Here is an 18,816-nt window from a genome sequence, read left to right as displayed (position 1 = left end):
AAAGACTGGTGTCCCCGTATCAGTTTGTTTTGAGTATTTCTCCTCTGTCCTCCTCCTCCTGTTTTGATTATTGAACCTCCTTGTCAGATCATCTTTGCAAACCACCCTGTGGTATGCACCTCATCTGAAAATCCTCCTGAACCTGTTGTGTGCATTAAAAGAAACAGTAGACCTAAGCTTTTGATGTGCTAGAAACAGGTATCTTACAATTGATGTGTATTATCATCACATGGACTTGTAATGGGAGAACCATGTGCAAACTCATGGCTGCATAGAGGGCAACAGAGAGATTGCTGAGAGGGTAAACCGATGACATTAGAAAACGTCCGGGAGAAGTGTGGGGGCATGTCACTGACTACTATAAAGCATGGAGTAGTAGTAGTAGTAGTAGTAGTAGTAGTAGTAGTAGTAGCAGTTCCAGTCTCAAGAATTGTCTTCCCCTGTAGACATTCTGTAAAATCTTTTGCAAGTTCATTTTGTATTGCTGTACTTGCAGCTTTGACCACACACATTCAAAGTAGGTGATTTTTAATACATCAAATCTACATCTACATCCATGCTCCGCAAGCCACCTGATGGTTTGTGGCAGAGGGTGCCTCGAGTACCTCTGTTGGTTCTCCCTTCTATTCCAGTCTCGTATTGTTCGTGGAAAGGTTTTAGTGTTCCTATATGTGAAGTTTGCATCCTGAAAGGTGTTCTTGTGATATCTCTGAAGTGAAGTTACTTATTTTAACCTCATTATGGTAACTTTTTCTGTCTGTTGTGCACTGTTGTTGGAGTTTTAAAGTGTGTTCTTGGCTTCTGTCTTGCAAAGTCTGATAAAATAGGCTGCCCCTGTGTTTCTACTTCGGGCATCCTGTGTTGAAATTTGGTTTCATCAACCATTGCATAGTCAGCAGACTCAACTCACTTTGCAACATATTGGTTGGTTCTTAACAAAATTTTATTCCTGCACTTACTAACTATTCTGCTGTGCAACATTCCCCAAGCCTTAAAAAAATCTTCCTGTATATTCACACCTTTGTACTAGTCTACATGTCTTTTTAATCTCTCCATCTTGGACTATTTCTGTTATAAAGATTGAAGTCATTATCACAAATCTTAATCCCCTTAAAATATAGCACTAATTCCTATTCAGTTCCTTAATCCTGCTTTCTAGTGCTTAGATGTATGATTCACTCTAACTACTCCATTGCGTTTCCTGTTATATTGCTAAACCAAGCAATAGGTAACTCATGCACAGATAATTCTGAGTGTAGTATAGTCTGTCTCGTGTATGAATCATAAATTACACAAATTGCAATCAGAATTGTTGAAGTACTAGTAGCTGAAATGCTTAAGTTTATAACCTGATTCTCTGCTGCTTCTTGTAGTACTGTTGGATGTGTTGTAACATCTTTTCTGCAGAAATACACTTTCTGTGATTCTAGTAGTTGGTCTACTAAGAGAAGAATATCTAGCTTTATGGTATCATTTAAAAATGTCCTGCTTTGGCCTGGCAGTATTTCTCCCCTCTTCCCTGGCCAAAACAGCAAAGAGTTTGACAACTCTATTACTGTTGTACCCGTAATTGTTGCTGGTAAGCGAAATATTGTTCCAGCTATATTGCAAATCATGCCATTTATTAAGATTGTACTATTTTTTAACTCTGTTTTGGACATACCCAGTGGCTTTCTTTTCTTATTACGATTTCCAAAATGTATAACAAATATATCCAGTGTGCATCACTCCTTGGAAATGCACACAAGGGGTGAATACTTTCCTCCGACACATTGTTGCTTCAGACTTCCCCAGGAACAATTGTACTTCACATGCGCATGTCACTCGTGACTACTCTGGTCAGTCAGGCTGTAATATCTTCCACTGGCAGATCTGTAACTCTTCTGTGGGCAACAGCACAAATGTTTCTCTGTTCTTCAAAATTATCAGTACTTCACAGTGCGTACTTGTACCCATTTTCTTACCATGTTCCATTTCACGGTTTAATGGTGTATAATACAATTTTGATGTCAGGTGTTTAAACCTGTTACCGGAAAATGTATTGACATGTGTAGTCGCAATCCATCTGTTTTCACATCAGCTACTGACATGTAAAATATTGCTAGTTGCCATCAGTTGGTTCTGCTATATGCTGTAACTCGGTTATAAAATCCTTTTGTGCTTCTTGTAGTGCTGCTAAGTACTGCTGTGGTTACAATATTGTTGTGCTTAGCTGTGCATTTATGGCACGGAAAACAGCTTCTTGCAATGTTTCTGTCACCAATCTTGCTTCATTGTAACTATCTGACAAAATCCATAAAAGTTTGGCTACAACTATTTGCCCATCTATTTCTTGTGGTTGGTTCTGTACCCTTCTAAGATTCATTTATAATCTGCTTAATGCTTCTACTATACTGCATCAAATCCATTGTGAGTTTCTGTACCACTCTTGTGTTATTTAGTACAGCTTGTTCATATTCCTCAGTTGGTTGGTATGCCATTCCACCAAACTCTTCATAATGTCTGCTTCTACTTGTACCTGGCCTAGGGTGTTATTTAAATTTTGAATATCATCATCTGCTGTTCCAAACACTGCTTTAAAATTTTCCCCACTTGTGTTTGTCCATCCTCTCTTTTTCCCAATGTTCTTGGCCTCAGTTGCAACCCGCTAGATTCCTCCTCCATCTCTGCTAGAATTCCCTTTTCCTTAGCTTCTTTCTGCAGTTTCCCAAAGATATCTTTAAACTCTTGCACCTCATTACTCATTTTCCAAATATTCAGAGTTAAACCAAGAATTCACTGATGACTGGTTAACAGGATGTTGGGACTTGAGAACACAACTGTACATTTAAGAGGTTGGTTCTATCCACTGTACAAGATAATAGAAGCAGCAAAATCTCTGTATTCATCCTGGCCACCTTTGCTAGCATACCACCTGAGAAAAAGGAATTTCTCATCATTTTCCCTCCCTCCTTCCAAAAGCTTTGGTGCATAACAAAATACTACTGAATACTACACAATATGAACTCATTAAACTATCCAGCATAAACAAGAACAAAAACCCCAGAAGAAAAAAAATCCCACTGTTTGAAACAAAAACAAATGTGCACAGTTAACAAAAGGAAACTAAACATGTGGTCTTAACACATGTGGTACACTGCATGAATCCTAAACAGTGTTAACTCCTGGTTTCTTCACCCTCCTAAAGTTTTGACCACCTGTGATATTGGAATCTGTGGCAAAGTGTTTACCACTCCAGTGTATAGTTTGACTCACTGTAAATATCATCTCTCACCTAATAATGGACACTGGTATTTAGTTAAAAACTTTTTCATTCTTCCTTTTGATGTGTATTAGTTACAAAAACCCACTGACCACCTTGTTATCGTTTTAATTTCCCCATACATTGCCGCATCTTCTCTTGATGTTAGAGTGCCTTTATATTCTCTTGTTTGACCTTTTGCAAAACATATCTGACCTGTTTCACACACTTCTTCACTGACTCCACATTTGCACCTATTTTAGGTTTCAGAAACTCGAAAGGAGATTGCATCTTTTTACTGTATTCGACCTTTTATGGTGACAGTCCTGTACTACTATGTATTTGTGAATTATATGCTTAGACAATATATTGCAAATATGTATCCCAATTGCTGTGTTGACTTTCACATACTGGCTTATCATCTTTGAAATCGTACGGTGGACCTGTACAGTACAACCATTTGCTTGTGGATGGAAAGGGCTAATATGTCAGTTATGAAGCAGGTGGGCGACACGTCTGGTTCAGAAGGTGTGGCACAAAATTTGTATCCTGATCTATAATTATAGTATCAAGAATGTCAAATGTTAATATCCAATTATTAAGGATTGCATTGACGACTGTGCTTGCCCACTGGTGCGAAATTGCTACAATTGCTATGAACCAGGGAAAATGATCCTCTATCATTTGAATTGACTAGTTACTAGCTGCAGTTCTATTAAAAGGTCAAAGGATATCTAAACCAAATGTATGCACTGTCTCATAATGAAACTGTTTCAATGTCCTCAATGTTAATTTCCTGGAAGGTTATTTTAATCCCAACAGCCACTTAGGAGAAACATGATCAGTCACTACCTTAAATGTCTGTCCGTACAAATAACAGTGAAAGGTAACATCGTAAATAACAGCTAACATCTCTTTTTCTATGGTTGATTAATTGCACTCTGCTTTATTCAACTGTTTCAATGCATAAGCCATTGGATATTTCGTATTATCAATGATTTGGCTCAGAACACAACCAGTTGTTGTATTACTTGTATCACAAGAAAGGATTAACTCTGGTTCGAAGTTAGAAATACCTGCACAGGATTGGATGCTAAAGCATGCTTCAGTTTCTCTAATGGAGCTTAACACTCTACTGACCACTTGAAATTTAATCCTCTCCTTAGTAGACAGTTCAAGGGCTCAGCAATTTGTGCAAATTTCCTATAATATGACGTCTGTTCAAAAAATTGTGGAACTTTGAGGACGAAGTTCATCTATGCTTACCTTTTACTTATTGTGCATGATCTCCTTTGAAATACTCTGCTCCACAATTGATACACCATTTCCAACACTATTTCTGCTTCCAGAAGCAGTCTTTGTACGCCTCTTGCTGCTGTTTTTCTTTTATCTTGTCCATCATTGCAAGTCTTCATCCTTTCAATGGGGTTTTCAACTTTGGAAACAAAAGAAAGAAAGAAAAAGGCTCTAGGGGCCAGGTCTGGACAGTACGGAGGATTAGGCAACATAGTGATTTTGTTTTTTGTGCAATAGTCACACAGTAACAGGGATGAATGTGTGAGTGCATTATCGTGGTGCAGGAGCAATGAATTGAATTGTCTCTCCACATTTCAGGCCATTTCCTTCTCACATTTTCTCGTAGTCATCGCAACATGTCCTGATAGTACCATCGATTAACAGTTTTTCCCTGTGGCTTGAGTTCGTGGACTAATCCTTCAAAGTCAAAGAAAACTATCAGCATGGCTTTGACATTTGACCTGACCTGACAAGCTTTTTTTTTTTTATCTTGGGGAACCTTTCCTGACGCATTGTGAAGATTGGACCTTGGTTTCAATGCCATAACTATAGACCTGCAGCTCATCACCAATAATGATTCTATTAAGGAATATCTTGTTCTCATTTGCATGATCCGAAAGCTCTTCACAGATTGCAGGGCAAAGTTCTTTCTGGTCTTGACTCCTGAGCTGTGGAACAAACCTGGCAGCAACACTGCATTCCAAGATGCTGTGACAGGATTTCATGACATGATCCAACTGAAATGTTACATTCTTCTGCAATCTCTTGGACAGGCAGCCTTCGACTGGCATGCACAATTTCATTGACGTTCCTGACATGATCATTTTCAGTAGACATCAAATGGTGTCCTGAACAAGGATCATCTTTAACTTCCATCCCGCCATTTTTAAACACTGATTATGGCTCAAGTGCTCATCACCATAGGTTTCTTGCATCATTTGGTATGTCTCTATAAAGATTTTCTCAAGTTTCACACAAAATTTAATGCAGATGCATTGCTCCTCTAATTCTGCCATCTTGAAATATGCAAACTGTGTGACACAATTTTCTACTCGAGACAGCACTGAACAATAACTAACAGACATACAACAATGAAACTTCCAGCTGGTACACATTAAATGCAAGCATGTGCAGGGATGCCAACAGCATGCTGCATCAACACACTATTGACACTAAAATATGATTGTTCTGGAATGTTAAGTTGGCTGTTCATAGTCATTTAAAGACTCCTTCCAATCATTTCACATGTACTTGTGTGTCCTTTGAAAATATGATTATGTCAAAGATACACCATGCATTTCTAAGTTTCACTCTATGAAGCACTCCATCTAAGAGTTTCTGAAATGTAGCTAGTGTGTTTTTTTAGTTCAAATTGTATCCTACGATACTGATAATTTCCCTATTAAAAATGCTGTCTTTGGCAGGTCTTCCAGAACTACCTCAAGCTGGTTGTAGTCGGTCTTCAAATCCTTAGTCCAAAATTATTTATGTTGACCAAGATTAGCGAATGTCACCATGATACCTGGGATGGGATATGCATCTGCACTTAAGAAGCGATAATCGCAACAGAACCTGTATTTTTTGGTACCATCCAATGACTTTTTGGGCACAATGACAATGTTTGCATTTCAGGGACTAACTATCATCCTCAGTGATTCCATCAGGCAACAGCTTGTTAATGAATTGGTAAATGTCCCATTACTGGTTGTAATTGATTTGGGACCCTGTATGGTTTCTTATATATGCTGGAGCATAGCTCCCTGTTGACGTCCTGTGCTGCATAATTGGTGCCACCAGTAATGGACCCTCTGTATAGAACAAATATATGAACCTAAACAATAAAGCTTCCATCCCTTCAATATCTTTGCATTGCAAGTGCTAAACTTTCTCACGTAGTGCAAAATTGTTAGTGATATGCTTGTGGCTGCAGCTGCCATCCAACCTGGCAGCATCATAACTGGCAACTATTAGGCCCATTGGAAAACTCACCTATTTCATGCCAAAATTGTCTAAACTCATGGTAACTATAAATTCTTTATCTATAACTGAAATGCCTGCTATGATCCTGCACACCTTACAATGTGACTTATCTAACACTTCATTGCCGATCAGTGGTTCTACCATCCTTTAGTGTACATATGCACAGTTTAGCTGGTACTGCCTTCATGACAGGTGCACCTTGCAATATTTTTTCACTGGCAGCTTTCTCCCCTAACAGAAACAAAGTTCCATCAAGTTCAGTTGCACGCCACAAAAGCTCAGTTATTGTGCAATGTTAATTCATAAAATCAAGTCTGAGAATTTCACAGTACCCCTTACCAACATGGGGCACCACATCCACATGCTCCTTAAACTTTTCAGCACTAATGCTAAAAGTGAATAGTTTTGTCTCCAATGATATTACTTCATTTTTACCCACTCTGTGCAACCTATATTGTGGAAACAAAGTCTCTTCCTACATAAGAGGTCCAGACAAACAACTGACACATGTGCAGCCTTGTCTATCAAGAATTTGTCTCTTATTCCCTACTATAGCAACCGAGCAACAGACCAATCATTCTTGCAACACACTGTTTTATTGGGAATGGCCTCCGATGGTCAAGGCACTCCTGTTAGCATTTAACAAATGCTGCTTCTTCTTGTGCTTCTCCTGCTTACTATTTTTGCAGTCACATAACTTATGCCCATCCTCACCAGATTCAGAGCACTGTGGTTGGTGACACTGCCTCTTCGTGTGGCCCTTTTGTCAACCTCTCTTGCATTTAACGTCAGGGGAGAAAATAGCTCAGTCACACCGGTTTTCAAGTTGCGAAACCTGTTTCCTCTGTGTGGCAATTCTGAGAGCAAACAACAAATCACTAGAATTCTCCATCCCTACCCTTCATGACATATCTGCTGAAATACCTCTCAGGAATACATCAAAGGCCCTATTCTCTGCTCCCCACCTCTGCATTGTGCATAAATGTGTAAGTCTGTAGTTCAGCTTAAGAATCATATCAGAGAATGCCCTTATTGATTCAGTATGTTTCTGCATCAAACTCATGAGCTTTTTTGTTAACCGAAAAATCCAAGCACTATTTTGCTTACAATAGCATTGGGTTAGTCCTTCAGACCTCACCAATAGTTTCATAGCATGTGACATACATTTTAGTGTCACCTGCTAACCGTAACTTGCATTGGACCAGTTCCCTAAGCAAGCTGCTTCCTTGACATCATCCAGAAAATCTGACACACCCTCATATGTTTCCCACAAAAAGTGTAATGAGACTAGCTGCCATTGAATCAATAGATGGAATAGGGATGCTAACTACAGTGCTGTTATCTCCTCCATGTGCTTGCATCAGCCTAGTTGCTGCATGTAATTTTGCTAATTCCTTTGCATTTCTTCATTAGCATGGCTATGTTCTGTTTTCTCTCTGGTAAAGTGACTACCTGATTTTTCAAAACTTCAGTGGTTTCATTCAAAGTTACTGAATGTATTTGATCATTGTGTAACATCCATTTTGAACTACACCTCACAACACATGGGATCCCTTTATACTGATACAACATCAATAAGCAAAAATAACTATACTAATCTTTCCTAAGTTCCTTAGTGCAGCAAGATTCATTGCACTGCCATGCTTCATGACCAAATTGTCTAAAAGTTTCACATGTTACTGACATGGTCATAATATACAGTAGCTCGTGCCATGATAAATTACAAAACTGGCACCTAGTCTGGCATAATGTTCTTCCTTACAGGTACACCTGGACCGTGATAGGTTTTCAGGCTGTTGTGGCCTATATAATGTCAGTTTCAAATTACTATGCAGATCCTTCTGAATCAACATGGTCCCAAAACAAAAGAAAAAGAAAACAGGTCAACAAAAATTTGGTCACTCAAAACCATGTGATGACAAATGCTGGTGGGTGTTAATGTACAGATGTGGCTCAGCCAATGGTGACAGCCGATGTCAGTGCCTCAGGCATTCAATGTGTAGGACAGCAGGTTCTCCTGACACCACGTGGCATGCTAGAACCACTTTCTGATTCAAATTTAGTATGCCAGAACCACTGCTGATATCGGTGTCATGATCTGAGCCAGGATCGCATTGTTATCAGGAGGTTGACAGAGAGTGTGGATGAGTGATCTTGTCAAGTGCCAGGATGCTAATGAAAAATCATTCAATTAACAATCATTTATTGGTGAGAGTTTTCCAGCCATTCCATCTCCTTCCCAGCATTGTGTAGCAGTGACTGTGCTGAGTCTGCGTTGCTTGAAAACACGAGGAACTTGCTGAACATGGGCCCTCCATTGCCTGTGGTAAGTGCTGCCGCCCCGTCACAGGATGATGGAGTGGCTCTGTGTCCTCGCAACCAGGAATGGTTGTGAACTTCCGTAAGAGCCTCAGCACTCCTGATGAATGAGTGAAGCTGCACTGAGGCTTGACCCTAGTAATCTGGTTGCCCCTGCTGCTGGTTGTTGAGAGAGACACTATGTAGGGGGAAGACCCAGCAGCAACAACACAAAGGACAGCCCAAATGGCAGCCTCAACACCCAGCCAGTAAGGGCTACAGCTACTGACAGAGTAGCGGTAACATAGGTGGCCCAGCACTTAAGTTGAACAGATTGCAGATGGCAGAATGGTTCTTCATCCACAGAAGATCAACCTGACTCCATTCTCAGTCACACACCATTGTGACCAGCAGGAATCTGGTTTGCAGATCAGAAATGCAGCAGTGGACTTCAAGTTGGCAGCAGCTTGTACACACCTGTTAAGTTCGCCAGAGAATCTTGTTACTTAATAGAGTGGGTCTTCCATCAGTATCTGTAATACAGATGGACTGTTGGAATGGCCTAACTCAGAGAACAAGCTTGTGGGGAATAGTGGGGGGAGGGTTGTGAACAGAGCAGAGGTTTTATAGCAGGTGATAATGTGATCTCCTCCACACTGATGACCAGATGTGCTCTTGTTTTCTTAGCCTATCAGTGCTCTCGGTTCAACTTCAGGGTTTCAGAGCATTCCATTATGCGAAGTTTGCATCCTGAAAGACACCACTAAGTGAAATTACTACATTTAGCCTCATTACAGTAACACATGCTGTCTATTCTGCACTGTTGCTGAAGTGCTAAATCTGTTCTTTTTGTCTTGGTGTGCCTAGCTTATTTGTACTTTGGACAACTTTGTTAACATTTAGTTAAGACTCCATTGTGTAGCCAGCAGACATGCCCCACTTAGCAACATCTCCGTTGTTTTGTAACTAAATTTTATTCCTGTACTTACTATTCTGCTGTGCAACAATGGGAACACACAGGGGTTGTCAGCTGTAAAGCCTCATGTTCAACAATATATGCCTATGGTGTTCTCCAAAACATGTCGTTGTATTCTGTTGTCAGATCTGCCACAGCATTCTATGATGAGGTGTGGACATCCAACACCTTGTCACTTACTTGTGGTTTCATGGTCTTTCCACCACTTTCCATAGATACTGACAACAGCAGTGTTTGAAAAGCAGACTAGCTTTGCCATTTCTGAGATACTAGTTCTCAGGTGCTTGGCCAAAGCAATCTGTCAATATCACTTATGTAATTGATTTTCCCATTTGTAACCTGAATTGACAGTAGAATGTTTCTCCATTTGTGTCTGCTCCACCTATATACTCCCCTTACCGAGTCATGCACGCGAATCACCACCAGATGGCATACAACCTCATGACGAGCAGTTGTAATGTTTTGGCTCATCAGTGTATTATGTACATTCTTTGAGACATTATTTACATTACAGTACCTGTTTTCCACAATTATATTTACATGATTTCTGCAGGTGAGTTGTGTACAATCTTCAGTGATTGGATAGGGGGTGGGGGAGGCAGAATGTTCACAAGGACAAAAGTGTGCAAGCAGGGCCTTGAGGTTGAATCTCTACTTGTTTATTCTGTACACATGTGCCGTAGTATATATGAACCAGCTCTTGCTTGCACTGTGTATAGCTCAGACTTACCCAAGGGGGGTTAAACTTTAAAGCTGTGGGTGACGATCATGACATGAGATGTTACGTTATTCTAGAAATCAGTCTGTGAACTTAGTAACAAATTATGCAATCTGGTGTAAATGATTTTTACAGCCCCTGTTTATATACTCGTGCTGGCTTCCTACTCTGGAAGGAGGACATTCCTCAGTCTGTGATACTTGTGTCATGCAAATAACTGTGAGCCATAGTATGATTTATATTTTGATGTGAGGGCAGAAGCAAATTTAAGTGAGGGCTTGCCTTGTGTTTCAGCTGCTGACAAGACAAGTGTAGTAAAATCTGTAAAAAAGAAACTGTGGAGTGGCTTGCTCATCTTATTTTTATTGCATTGACCAGTTAGCAAAATATATCTGTTATACTATTTTAGATATCTCCATAGAATTTATCTTTTTGTCAAAAGTTGTAGACCTGACAGTAAACATGATTTTATTTTTTACTTTCTGTTTGTATGCATCATCATCATGCTATGTAGCTTCAGAAATGTGCAGTCTAGAGTTAATGATCTACCTCCCTCATTGTGTTGTCATACCTCAAAGCATTGAATATCATAATCCGTATAGAAGGTTCTGATATGTGTAGTAAACAGCTTAGTAGACCTGGATTTTGCTGATAGCTTTTTTCCTGTGACAACTTCTGTCACAGTTTCCTGGGGAAATATGTGTATCAGGTATGCATGCATTGTTCCCCATGTTTGAATTGCGTTCATCTCAATAAATGGTTACCAGTGCTGTATATTTTGTGCACACTAATAAACTGGTAACACAGTTGTTTTCTGTTGCAGAAACTTCGTATTTTGTTGCTTTTCTGTTGGAATGATACTTTGTGCAAAACAAGCTATATAATATCAAACTCTCCCCATTTTTGTAACAGAAAAAGCCCTGAACTTTTCTTCTAACCTCCTTCAGTTTTTTGTATAATGCATACACTGAAAGACTTCCCTGATGGATGCAGATCATCTCCCTCTCTTCATGTTCTGTCATAGGTCCTGCTAATGTGTTTAAACAGTGTCTTTACTGACATATTGGTGTTGCATTTTTTGGTAATGGCATTTCAATAGAAGGCTATTTCTTAAAAATATGGTCAAACTAGACAGGAAAATGTATTTGTTATTCAGGTGATGCATTTTTGTATACGCTGTTTTGACAAAATTTTGTCCAGACGTCCATCATTAGAGATGAAGAAAGACAGCTGCTTTGACTTTTATCTTTTGACAATTTGTAGATTTTGGAAAAAAAATTTGATGCATTAAGTTTCCTGTAATATGGGATATAATGACTGTAACAAGTTGCTAATTAAGTGTAATGGGTTAATGGTGAAAGTATCATACTCAGAAGTTGTAGACAAGGCTCGAGGTCATATCCTGGCTTTTATGAAGCTCTTTGTTGCATAAAACTTATTTTTTCACACAACATTCACAAATTCTCCCTATCAGACAAATAAAATTGTACACAATATTGAAATACTGTTTATTTTGTATAAAAAAAAGATGGCAAGCAGAAATGCATTGTTGCTTTTGCAAGAGGAAGAACAACAATTTAAAAACATTATTAATTTCATCTAAAATTTTGGCATACATATCGTATGCTTATAAGTTGTTCACACCATAATTATGTACAATGACCACTCTCCACCATATTAAGTTCTGTAGCAAATAGTAATTGTAATGAATTGTACTGAACCCTTCAGTATATAGTGTCTGAATCAACTACTTTTGGCACATGTCCAATCCCAAACCCATTCAACTCCTCAACAAATTTAATCAGTTCCTAGCCGCTGCCATTAATATAATTTTGACATATTTGTTATAAAAATGGAACAGCAAAGAAGAAATTGTTTTCTTCAAGTTTTGAAATCTCTGCATTTCTAAGTCGGGCAGGATTGAAGCAGAAACTTGTAATGTATGTCAGTGAAACATAACAAGATTACGAAATAAAACATTAACATTAGGAAACTGAGAACAAGCAAGCTGTTAGTATTTGAATTATTCCTGTATGGAAAACTGACTGAGAAACTAAGATGACAGTCGCAATTGCAGAATGTGTATATAATGGCTGTAGGGAAAGCTTACCAGGTATACACACACCTTCATGGAATCTGTCTTAAGGATACCACATTATTGTGGTAACAGATATGAAAAGAAGAGAGGAAAATGCAAAAGAAAATTTAAGATTGTATGATGAGAATATTTACTGTGTGTATTAAGGTATGAAGAAGGTGAATGCATAGTAAAAAATTTAGTGGATTTCAAATCATTTAAAATGGAAAACAGTGAGAAATGATTTTAGTAGGTATTGTATTTAACAGCTAGGGTTAGATATCTTCAGTGATTGATTTCAGATCAGTCATCTTATTTGAATGCAGTTCTTTAGTTTAATATACATAATTTAAAACTTTAAACATTGTAATCATCTAGAAAACAATAACTTTATGCTTTGTTGCAGGATGACACCCCTTTCTTCAGTCATACTGGATTTGACCACAAAGTAGGGAGCTCATTCTTTGGAACTCACTATGGTCACAATCAACAACACTCCCATAGGAGCCATTCAGAGTTTTCTGGTGGTCGCTGTAGGACAGTGACCCAGCGCATTGGCAATATGGTTACCACATACACTCAGTGTTCATAAGTTCCTGTTATGTGCACATAGCAGCTGTAATTTATTGTTTAAATATTCTGTAAATTTGTTGAGACTTTTTATTATTATTACTATTATTATTATTATTATATTCTTAGTATTATTATTGCTCTTCCTTGCCACTATATCACAGTTTCATTTTTTGCACAAGGACTGAAATTAAATTGTTTATTATTGACTGTGTATCATTATTAGTAAAATAGAAGTATTACAATTGCATCTAAACAAGCATATTTGAAGTTTTTGATGATGTTTTGTTTTACAAGGAATCTTTGTGTATGTGCCACAAATTGTGAAATTAGGTTGTATCACTTACAGGTGAAAGTGGAATGTTTCAATGAGAAGTTCCTTGAAAACAACTACAAGAGTATTATTTGTCTGCTTCACCATATTTAAACTGTTCTTTTTGTGTATATTATTGCACCACAGATTGTCAAAGGATTGACAGTAGGTTATTCATTGTGTATTGTATTGTTTTCGAAGGAGTGAATTTACCATAAGTTAAAATTATGTGGAAGAAGTAACTAAAAATTCATATATCACTGTAAAGTGTGTGTTTCTGCAATGATGTAATTAAATGTTTTGTTGTCCCACATGTTTATAAATGCCTGTTAACTTTGCACACTATCCTCATTTTCCCCCTGAGGAAGGAACTAACAGTTCTGAAAATTAGGAATAATTTTATCATTTTAAAAGTGTTTCTGAACAGTACCAGAAATTTGCCACATGAAGGTAAGTAATGGCAGAACATTCTGTCTCCCCCTAATTTTATAGTTTTGAAGATTTTAAATTCTAATCTTCTTCCTTCAGAGTCCATTCGTTAGAGAAAATACTCATGGTATTTACGATAATGGTTCCAATTTCATATTATACATAGTACTTGCCTGTCCTGTGTTTTGTACATTCGGCATGACATCGGAGACTGCAGTCTCTCTAGATTGGTGTGTTTAAGAAACGATAGAAATCTCCCCAGATATGTCATGAAATAGCATAATGTGATTTGAGACAGGATAGCTTCAGTGAGTGCTCAGTCAATCTGTTGTATTGTCTGATTGTACTCACTGATTATTATGTGTCCAACAACTGCACTTCTGCTCAGTGTGTAAGTTAGTTAGTTAAATGTTCTATTTATCATGTGCATGATAAATGATAATGATGTAAAATGAGTTATTTTACATTCACACCATAAATTAATTTGTAAATATGGCTACATGCTGAACAGTTGTAAATTGACACTGCCCCACCCTCCTCCCATCCACCAAGGAGAAACTTTTTCAAATTTTAATTGCAGCATTGTGCACCACTTTTTGTGCTAAAAGCAATCTTAATGTGGAGTAAAGTAATGAATGTAATTTTCCCTTCTGGTCTTTTAATTATGAACTTTGTTGTTCCCTTGTAAACTGCTATGGATTCTTAAAAAAAAAAAAAATCATGAGGGAATAAATACACAGTGATGCAGCAGCCAGAATGCTCAACTCCTTAAACAGATGTCTACAGGATGAGTGTGGGTAAGCACCACATATTATTCTTAAAATACATTTTGAGCAACAGAACTTTCTTTCTTTAAGACAAGTTAACCAGGAACATTATTCCATGTGTTGTTATTGAATGAAAATGTGCAAAATATGTCAAATAGCTGATTTCTCTCTCCCCAACGTTTGCAATGATTCCAAGAGCAAATGTGGCTGAACTAAGTTGTTTAAGGAGTTCCAAAATGTGCTTCTTCCAGTTTAAATTCTCATCAATATGGACCCCTAAGAGTTTTGAAGTTTCCAACGTAGTTACACTTATCATTGGTGTAGTAAAATTGTGGAATTACCACTGAAAGAGGAAATAACAACATGTTGCTCAATATGTTAATTTCTGCTATAAATATTAATTACTCTCTTGAGTAAATATCTAAATTAATTGTCTTTGCACAAAAGACCAAAGGGAGTTATTGTTAAGTGCGTGAAACACAGCCAATGAAATAATCTGTAGGAAAGCTTTGTCAGTTAATCAGTTTTGTATTATATCTGAATCAGAAACAAAATAAAAGAAGTAAAATATTTAATACAGAAAATTCAAGGAAATGTTTGTTGCTTGTTGATGACAATGTGACAGGTAAATGTGTTCAAGAAATGCTCACTGAAAGATCAGCATTTTTATGTAAGATATGTTTCTGGAAAGGGTCACACTTAGAATTTTTAATAGAGAATTCTGGGGTAAAAGCTTTCTTGCTGGTAAATATAGCAAGTGTATTACCATGAATGAAAACTGATTACATAATATTTGTAAGCTGGTCACTACACAGCAAGATGTTATGAAACAAGCCAGTTTGTATTCAACCTTGAGGAGGGTTTTATATAACAGCCAGGAGTGGCCAGCCAGCAGCACAGAACCCAATTACCAGTATGCAGTTTGAGTGGGGGAGAGAACTGCCAGCAGCGTTCTAGGTCTTCTCATGTTGGTTTCCTGTTTCACTGTGTGTCACATGGGTGTGCATGTCCAGCAACAGGACCCAGCTAGTATTTTGGCCACGAGTTGGCTCAATCGACTCAGAAGAGGAGAAAAGTAGGAGTGATAAGGAAAATATGAGTCGGGATAGGTCACCTGCAGATGAGGGCAGTGAACCAGAAAGTGAAGCTCAATTCTATTCATCTGAACCAAGTGAGTACTTGTCTTTATTTCAGTAGTTATTAACCTTTTAACAACAACATATGCAGGTTTTTGAATGTGTGTTATCCAAAACAAGAAGTGACAGTTTGCTACAATAACAATGTGATATCAGTGACAGGATATTCTCTGCACATTCTGTTGTATCTTGTAATGTAGAAATGAACATTTTAGTTCTGTTTTTTTTCTGCAATATTAGAATGAAACCAAAGTTTGTTTTCTATGCCAAAGTAAATAAGGGGGTGTGACTTGAAGCACAATTTTCATGCTGTATTTGTTTTGACACACTGAAAGTACATTTAAGTGAGAGTAATACTTAAATTATGGAAGGTGCTTTCTGTTGCAAATTACATTGATGCCAGTCAGTTGTTGGGGTCTGTTTTGGTTTTATTGTATAACAGGTTTGGATTGAATTGCTACAGAACAAGTGTTAAAGAGACTTTACCATTGCAGAAAACATTTTTAATTAATCCAGAACTGTAAATGATTTGCATTAGAGAGAGAAGTTTTCAAAAGTACTTTCTCTGTGATGACACACATTTAACTGCTGGTACATACTGTACAACGGATGCTTTAATTCTTCAGTTTTTGTCACATACAGTGACAGAACAATATTTAATAAGTGGACTTAATGATAAGAAAATATAAGTAGTTTTAGTAACTTGATAAATTCTGAAGTTAAATTTATTTACACAGGTATTTCTGGTATTCAGCACAATTTCATTTGGAAAGTCAGAAGTTACAAATTTTTCCTTTTAGAGAGAGAGAGAGAGAGAGAGAGAGAGAGTGTGTGTGTGTGTGTGTGTGTGTGTGTGTGTGTGTGTGTGTGTGTGTGTGTGTGTGACCAGAAAGACTGAGAATAGTGTAGATTTCTCTTTCCTCTTGTAAAATGTTATGGATATCTGCTGCTGCACAGAACCATTATGTTTCTCCTCTGACGATGAATTTATAAGGCTTCAGCACACTATTCAGTACATTAATGTACAAGATTCTAACAGTTTTTTCGGTGCATAATAACTACTATACTGATGACCATTTGCAGAAAAAGCCATTCAATATTAATAATTTCTTGATGACTTTTTCCTTAAGTTTTGTACCACAACTGACCCCAAAACACACATTTTAGATCCCACTGTAAAAGAGCCTGTAGAAAATTTTTGTTGTTATCCACTCTATATACGAAAAAAAACTCTGTACTTCAGATTAGAGGGGTGGGGGGGGGGGGGGGTAGGAGTGCCCCGCCTCCTGTGGATACCTGTGGCAACATGTGAAACAAAGATAAAAAGAAATGTAGAATTTCACTTTTATCTCTTCTGCATTTCACACCTCATTGTGTTCTCATTGAGAAAATGTTTTCCTTCGTGCATTCCTTTCCTAAATGGTATGGTCTTTTTTTTGCCATTATTTGACTCTGATCATATTTCACCATCATAAGCACAGCTGTTCTGGCTGCGTGCAGACAAGTACAGAGATTTCCATACCATCATTCAATAAGGCTAGGAGAGTGTGTCTACTAGTTAAGCAGTTATTAGCATCTCACTTAGACCGTGGATTGGCATCACTTAGTTGCAGTAATATGGATATAGAGGAATTATGGGTAAAGTAAAAGCAGTTTGTAAATCGTGTTCTGGAGAGTTTTGAGCCTAGTAAGTGAATAAAGGATGGAGATGACCCACCATGGTTTAATAATTAAATTTGGAGGTTACTAAACACTGTGTGCCTATGAAAAGATATATGCACAAAGCCTACAACTACGACTACTGGCACACCTTAGCAAAAGACCTGGCGGGAACATGAGGAAACTCTGGTCTTGTGTAAAATCGCTAAGTGGGTCTAAGGCTTTCATGCAGTCCCTTGTTGACCACTCTGGTGTGGCAGTTGAAGGTTGTTGTTGTTGTGGTTCAGTCCTGAGATGGTTTGATTCAGCTCTCCATGCTACTCTATCCTGTGCGAGCTTCTTCATCTCCCAGTATTTACTGCAACCTACATCGTTCTGAATCTGCTTGCTGTATTCATCTCTTGGTCTCCCTCTACGATTTTTACCCTCCATGCTGCCCTCCAATGCTAAATTTGTGATCCCTTGATGCCTCAGATCCCTTTTTCTAGTCAAGTTGTGCCACAAACTTCTCTTCTCCCCAATCCTGTTCAATACCGTCTCATTAGTTATGTGATCTACCCATCTAATCTTCAGCATTCTTCTGTAGCACCACATTTCGAAAGCTTCTATTCTCTTCTTGTCCAAACTATTTATCGTCCATGTTTCACTTCCATACATGGCTACACTCCATACAAATACTTTCAGAAACGAATTCCTGACACTTAAATCTATACTCGATGTTAACAAATTTCTCTCCTTCAGAAACGTTTTCCTTGCCAGTCTACATTTTATATCCTTGGCGGAGGGCACCTTACGTGTCACTGTCATTACTTCCCTTTCCTGTTCCAGTCGCGTATGGTTTGCAGGAAGAACAACTGCCGGAAAGCCTTCGTGCGTGCTAGACTATCTCTAATTTTACATTCGTGATCTCCTCAGGAGGTATAAGTAGGGGGAAGCAATATATTCAATACCTCGTCCAGAAATGCACCCTCTCGAAACCTGGATAGCAAGCTACACCGTGATGCAGAGTGCCACTCTTGCAGAGTCTGCCACTTGAGTTTGCTAAACATCTCCACAATGCTATTGCGCTTACCAAATAACCCTTAATGAAATGCACCGTTGAATTTCCTGGCGATTTCCAAACTGAAACATCCCATGTGTCTAGTTCCAACTACCATTCCGCATTCAGAGTCTGTGGTTCACCTCACTCAGCCATAATCACGTCTGAAACCTTTTCACATGCATCACCTAAGTACACATGACATCTCCGCCAATGCACTGCTCTTTTACCGGTGTACATAGGATACACGATACTGACGCCATCTGTATATGTGCATATCGCTATCCCATGACTTACGTCACCTCAGTGTGTATCAC

At 38.2% G+C, this 18,816-nt stretch overlaps 2 protein-coding genes across 14 annotated transcripts in view; both read left to right on the top strand.

The window, feature by feature from the left end:
- Positions 1–13,782, top strand: part of LOC126297608 (dnaJ homolog subfamily B member 9-like) — a 35,606-nt gene extending 21,824 nt beyond the window's left edge. For both annotated transcript variants that reach the window (XM_049988609.1, XM_049988610.1), the window contains one exon: positions 12,993–13,782. In XM_049988609.1, coding sequence (XP_049844566.1) covers positions 12,993–13,178 — 186 coding nt within the window. In that variant the 3' untranslated portion in view covers positions 13,179–13,782. The remainder of the gene's footprint in view (positions 1–12,992) is intronic.
- Positions 13,783–15,503: 1,721 nt separating this feature from the next.
- LOC126297604 (ras-related protein Rab-7L1-like) overlaps positions 15,504–18,816 on the top strand; it is a 140,316-nt gene continuing 137,003 nt past the window's right edge. For 7 of the 12 annotated variants that reach the window (XR_007552548.1, XR_007552549.1, XM_049988591.1 and 4 more), the window contains exon 1: positions 15,570–15,836. Coding sequence is in view for 9 of the 12 variants with exons in the window: in XM_049988591.1 (XP_049844548.1) it covers positions 15,671–15,836 (166 nt within the window). In the remaining 3 variants the exon portion in view is untranslated. Of the gene's footprint in view, positions 15,837–18,816 lie in introns of all 12 variants that reach the window. The other 5 variants (XM_049988590.1, XM_049988594.1, XM_049988592.1 and 2 more) reach the window with 5 other exon arrangements.

This window comes from Schistocerca gregaria, chromosome X (assembly GCF_023897955.1).
Source record: "Schistocerca gregaria isolate iqSchGreg1 chromosome X, iqSchGreg1.2, whole genome shotgun sequence".
Classification (NCBI taxonomy): Eukaryota; Metazoa; Arthropoda; class Insecta; order Orthoptera; family Acrididae; genus Schistocerca; species Schistocerca gregaria.
Note: the sequence above shows the minus strand (reverse complement) of the source record. Positions and strands in the feature narration are given on the sequence as shown.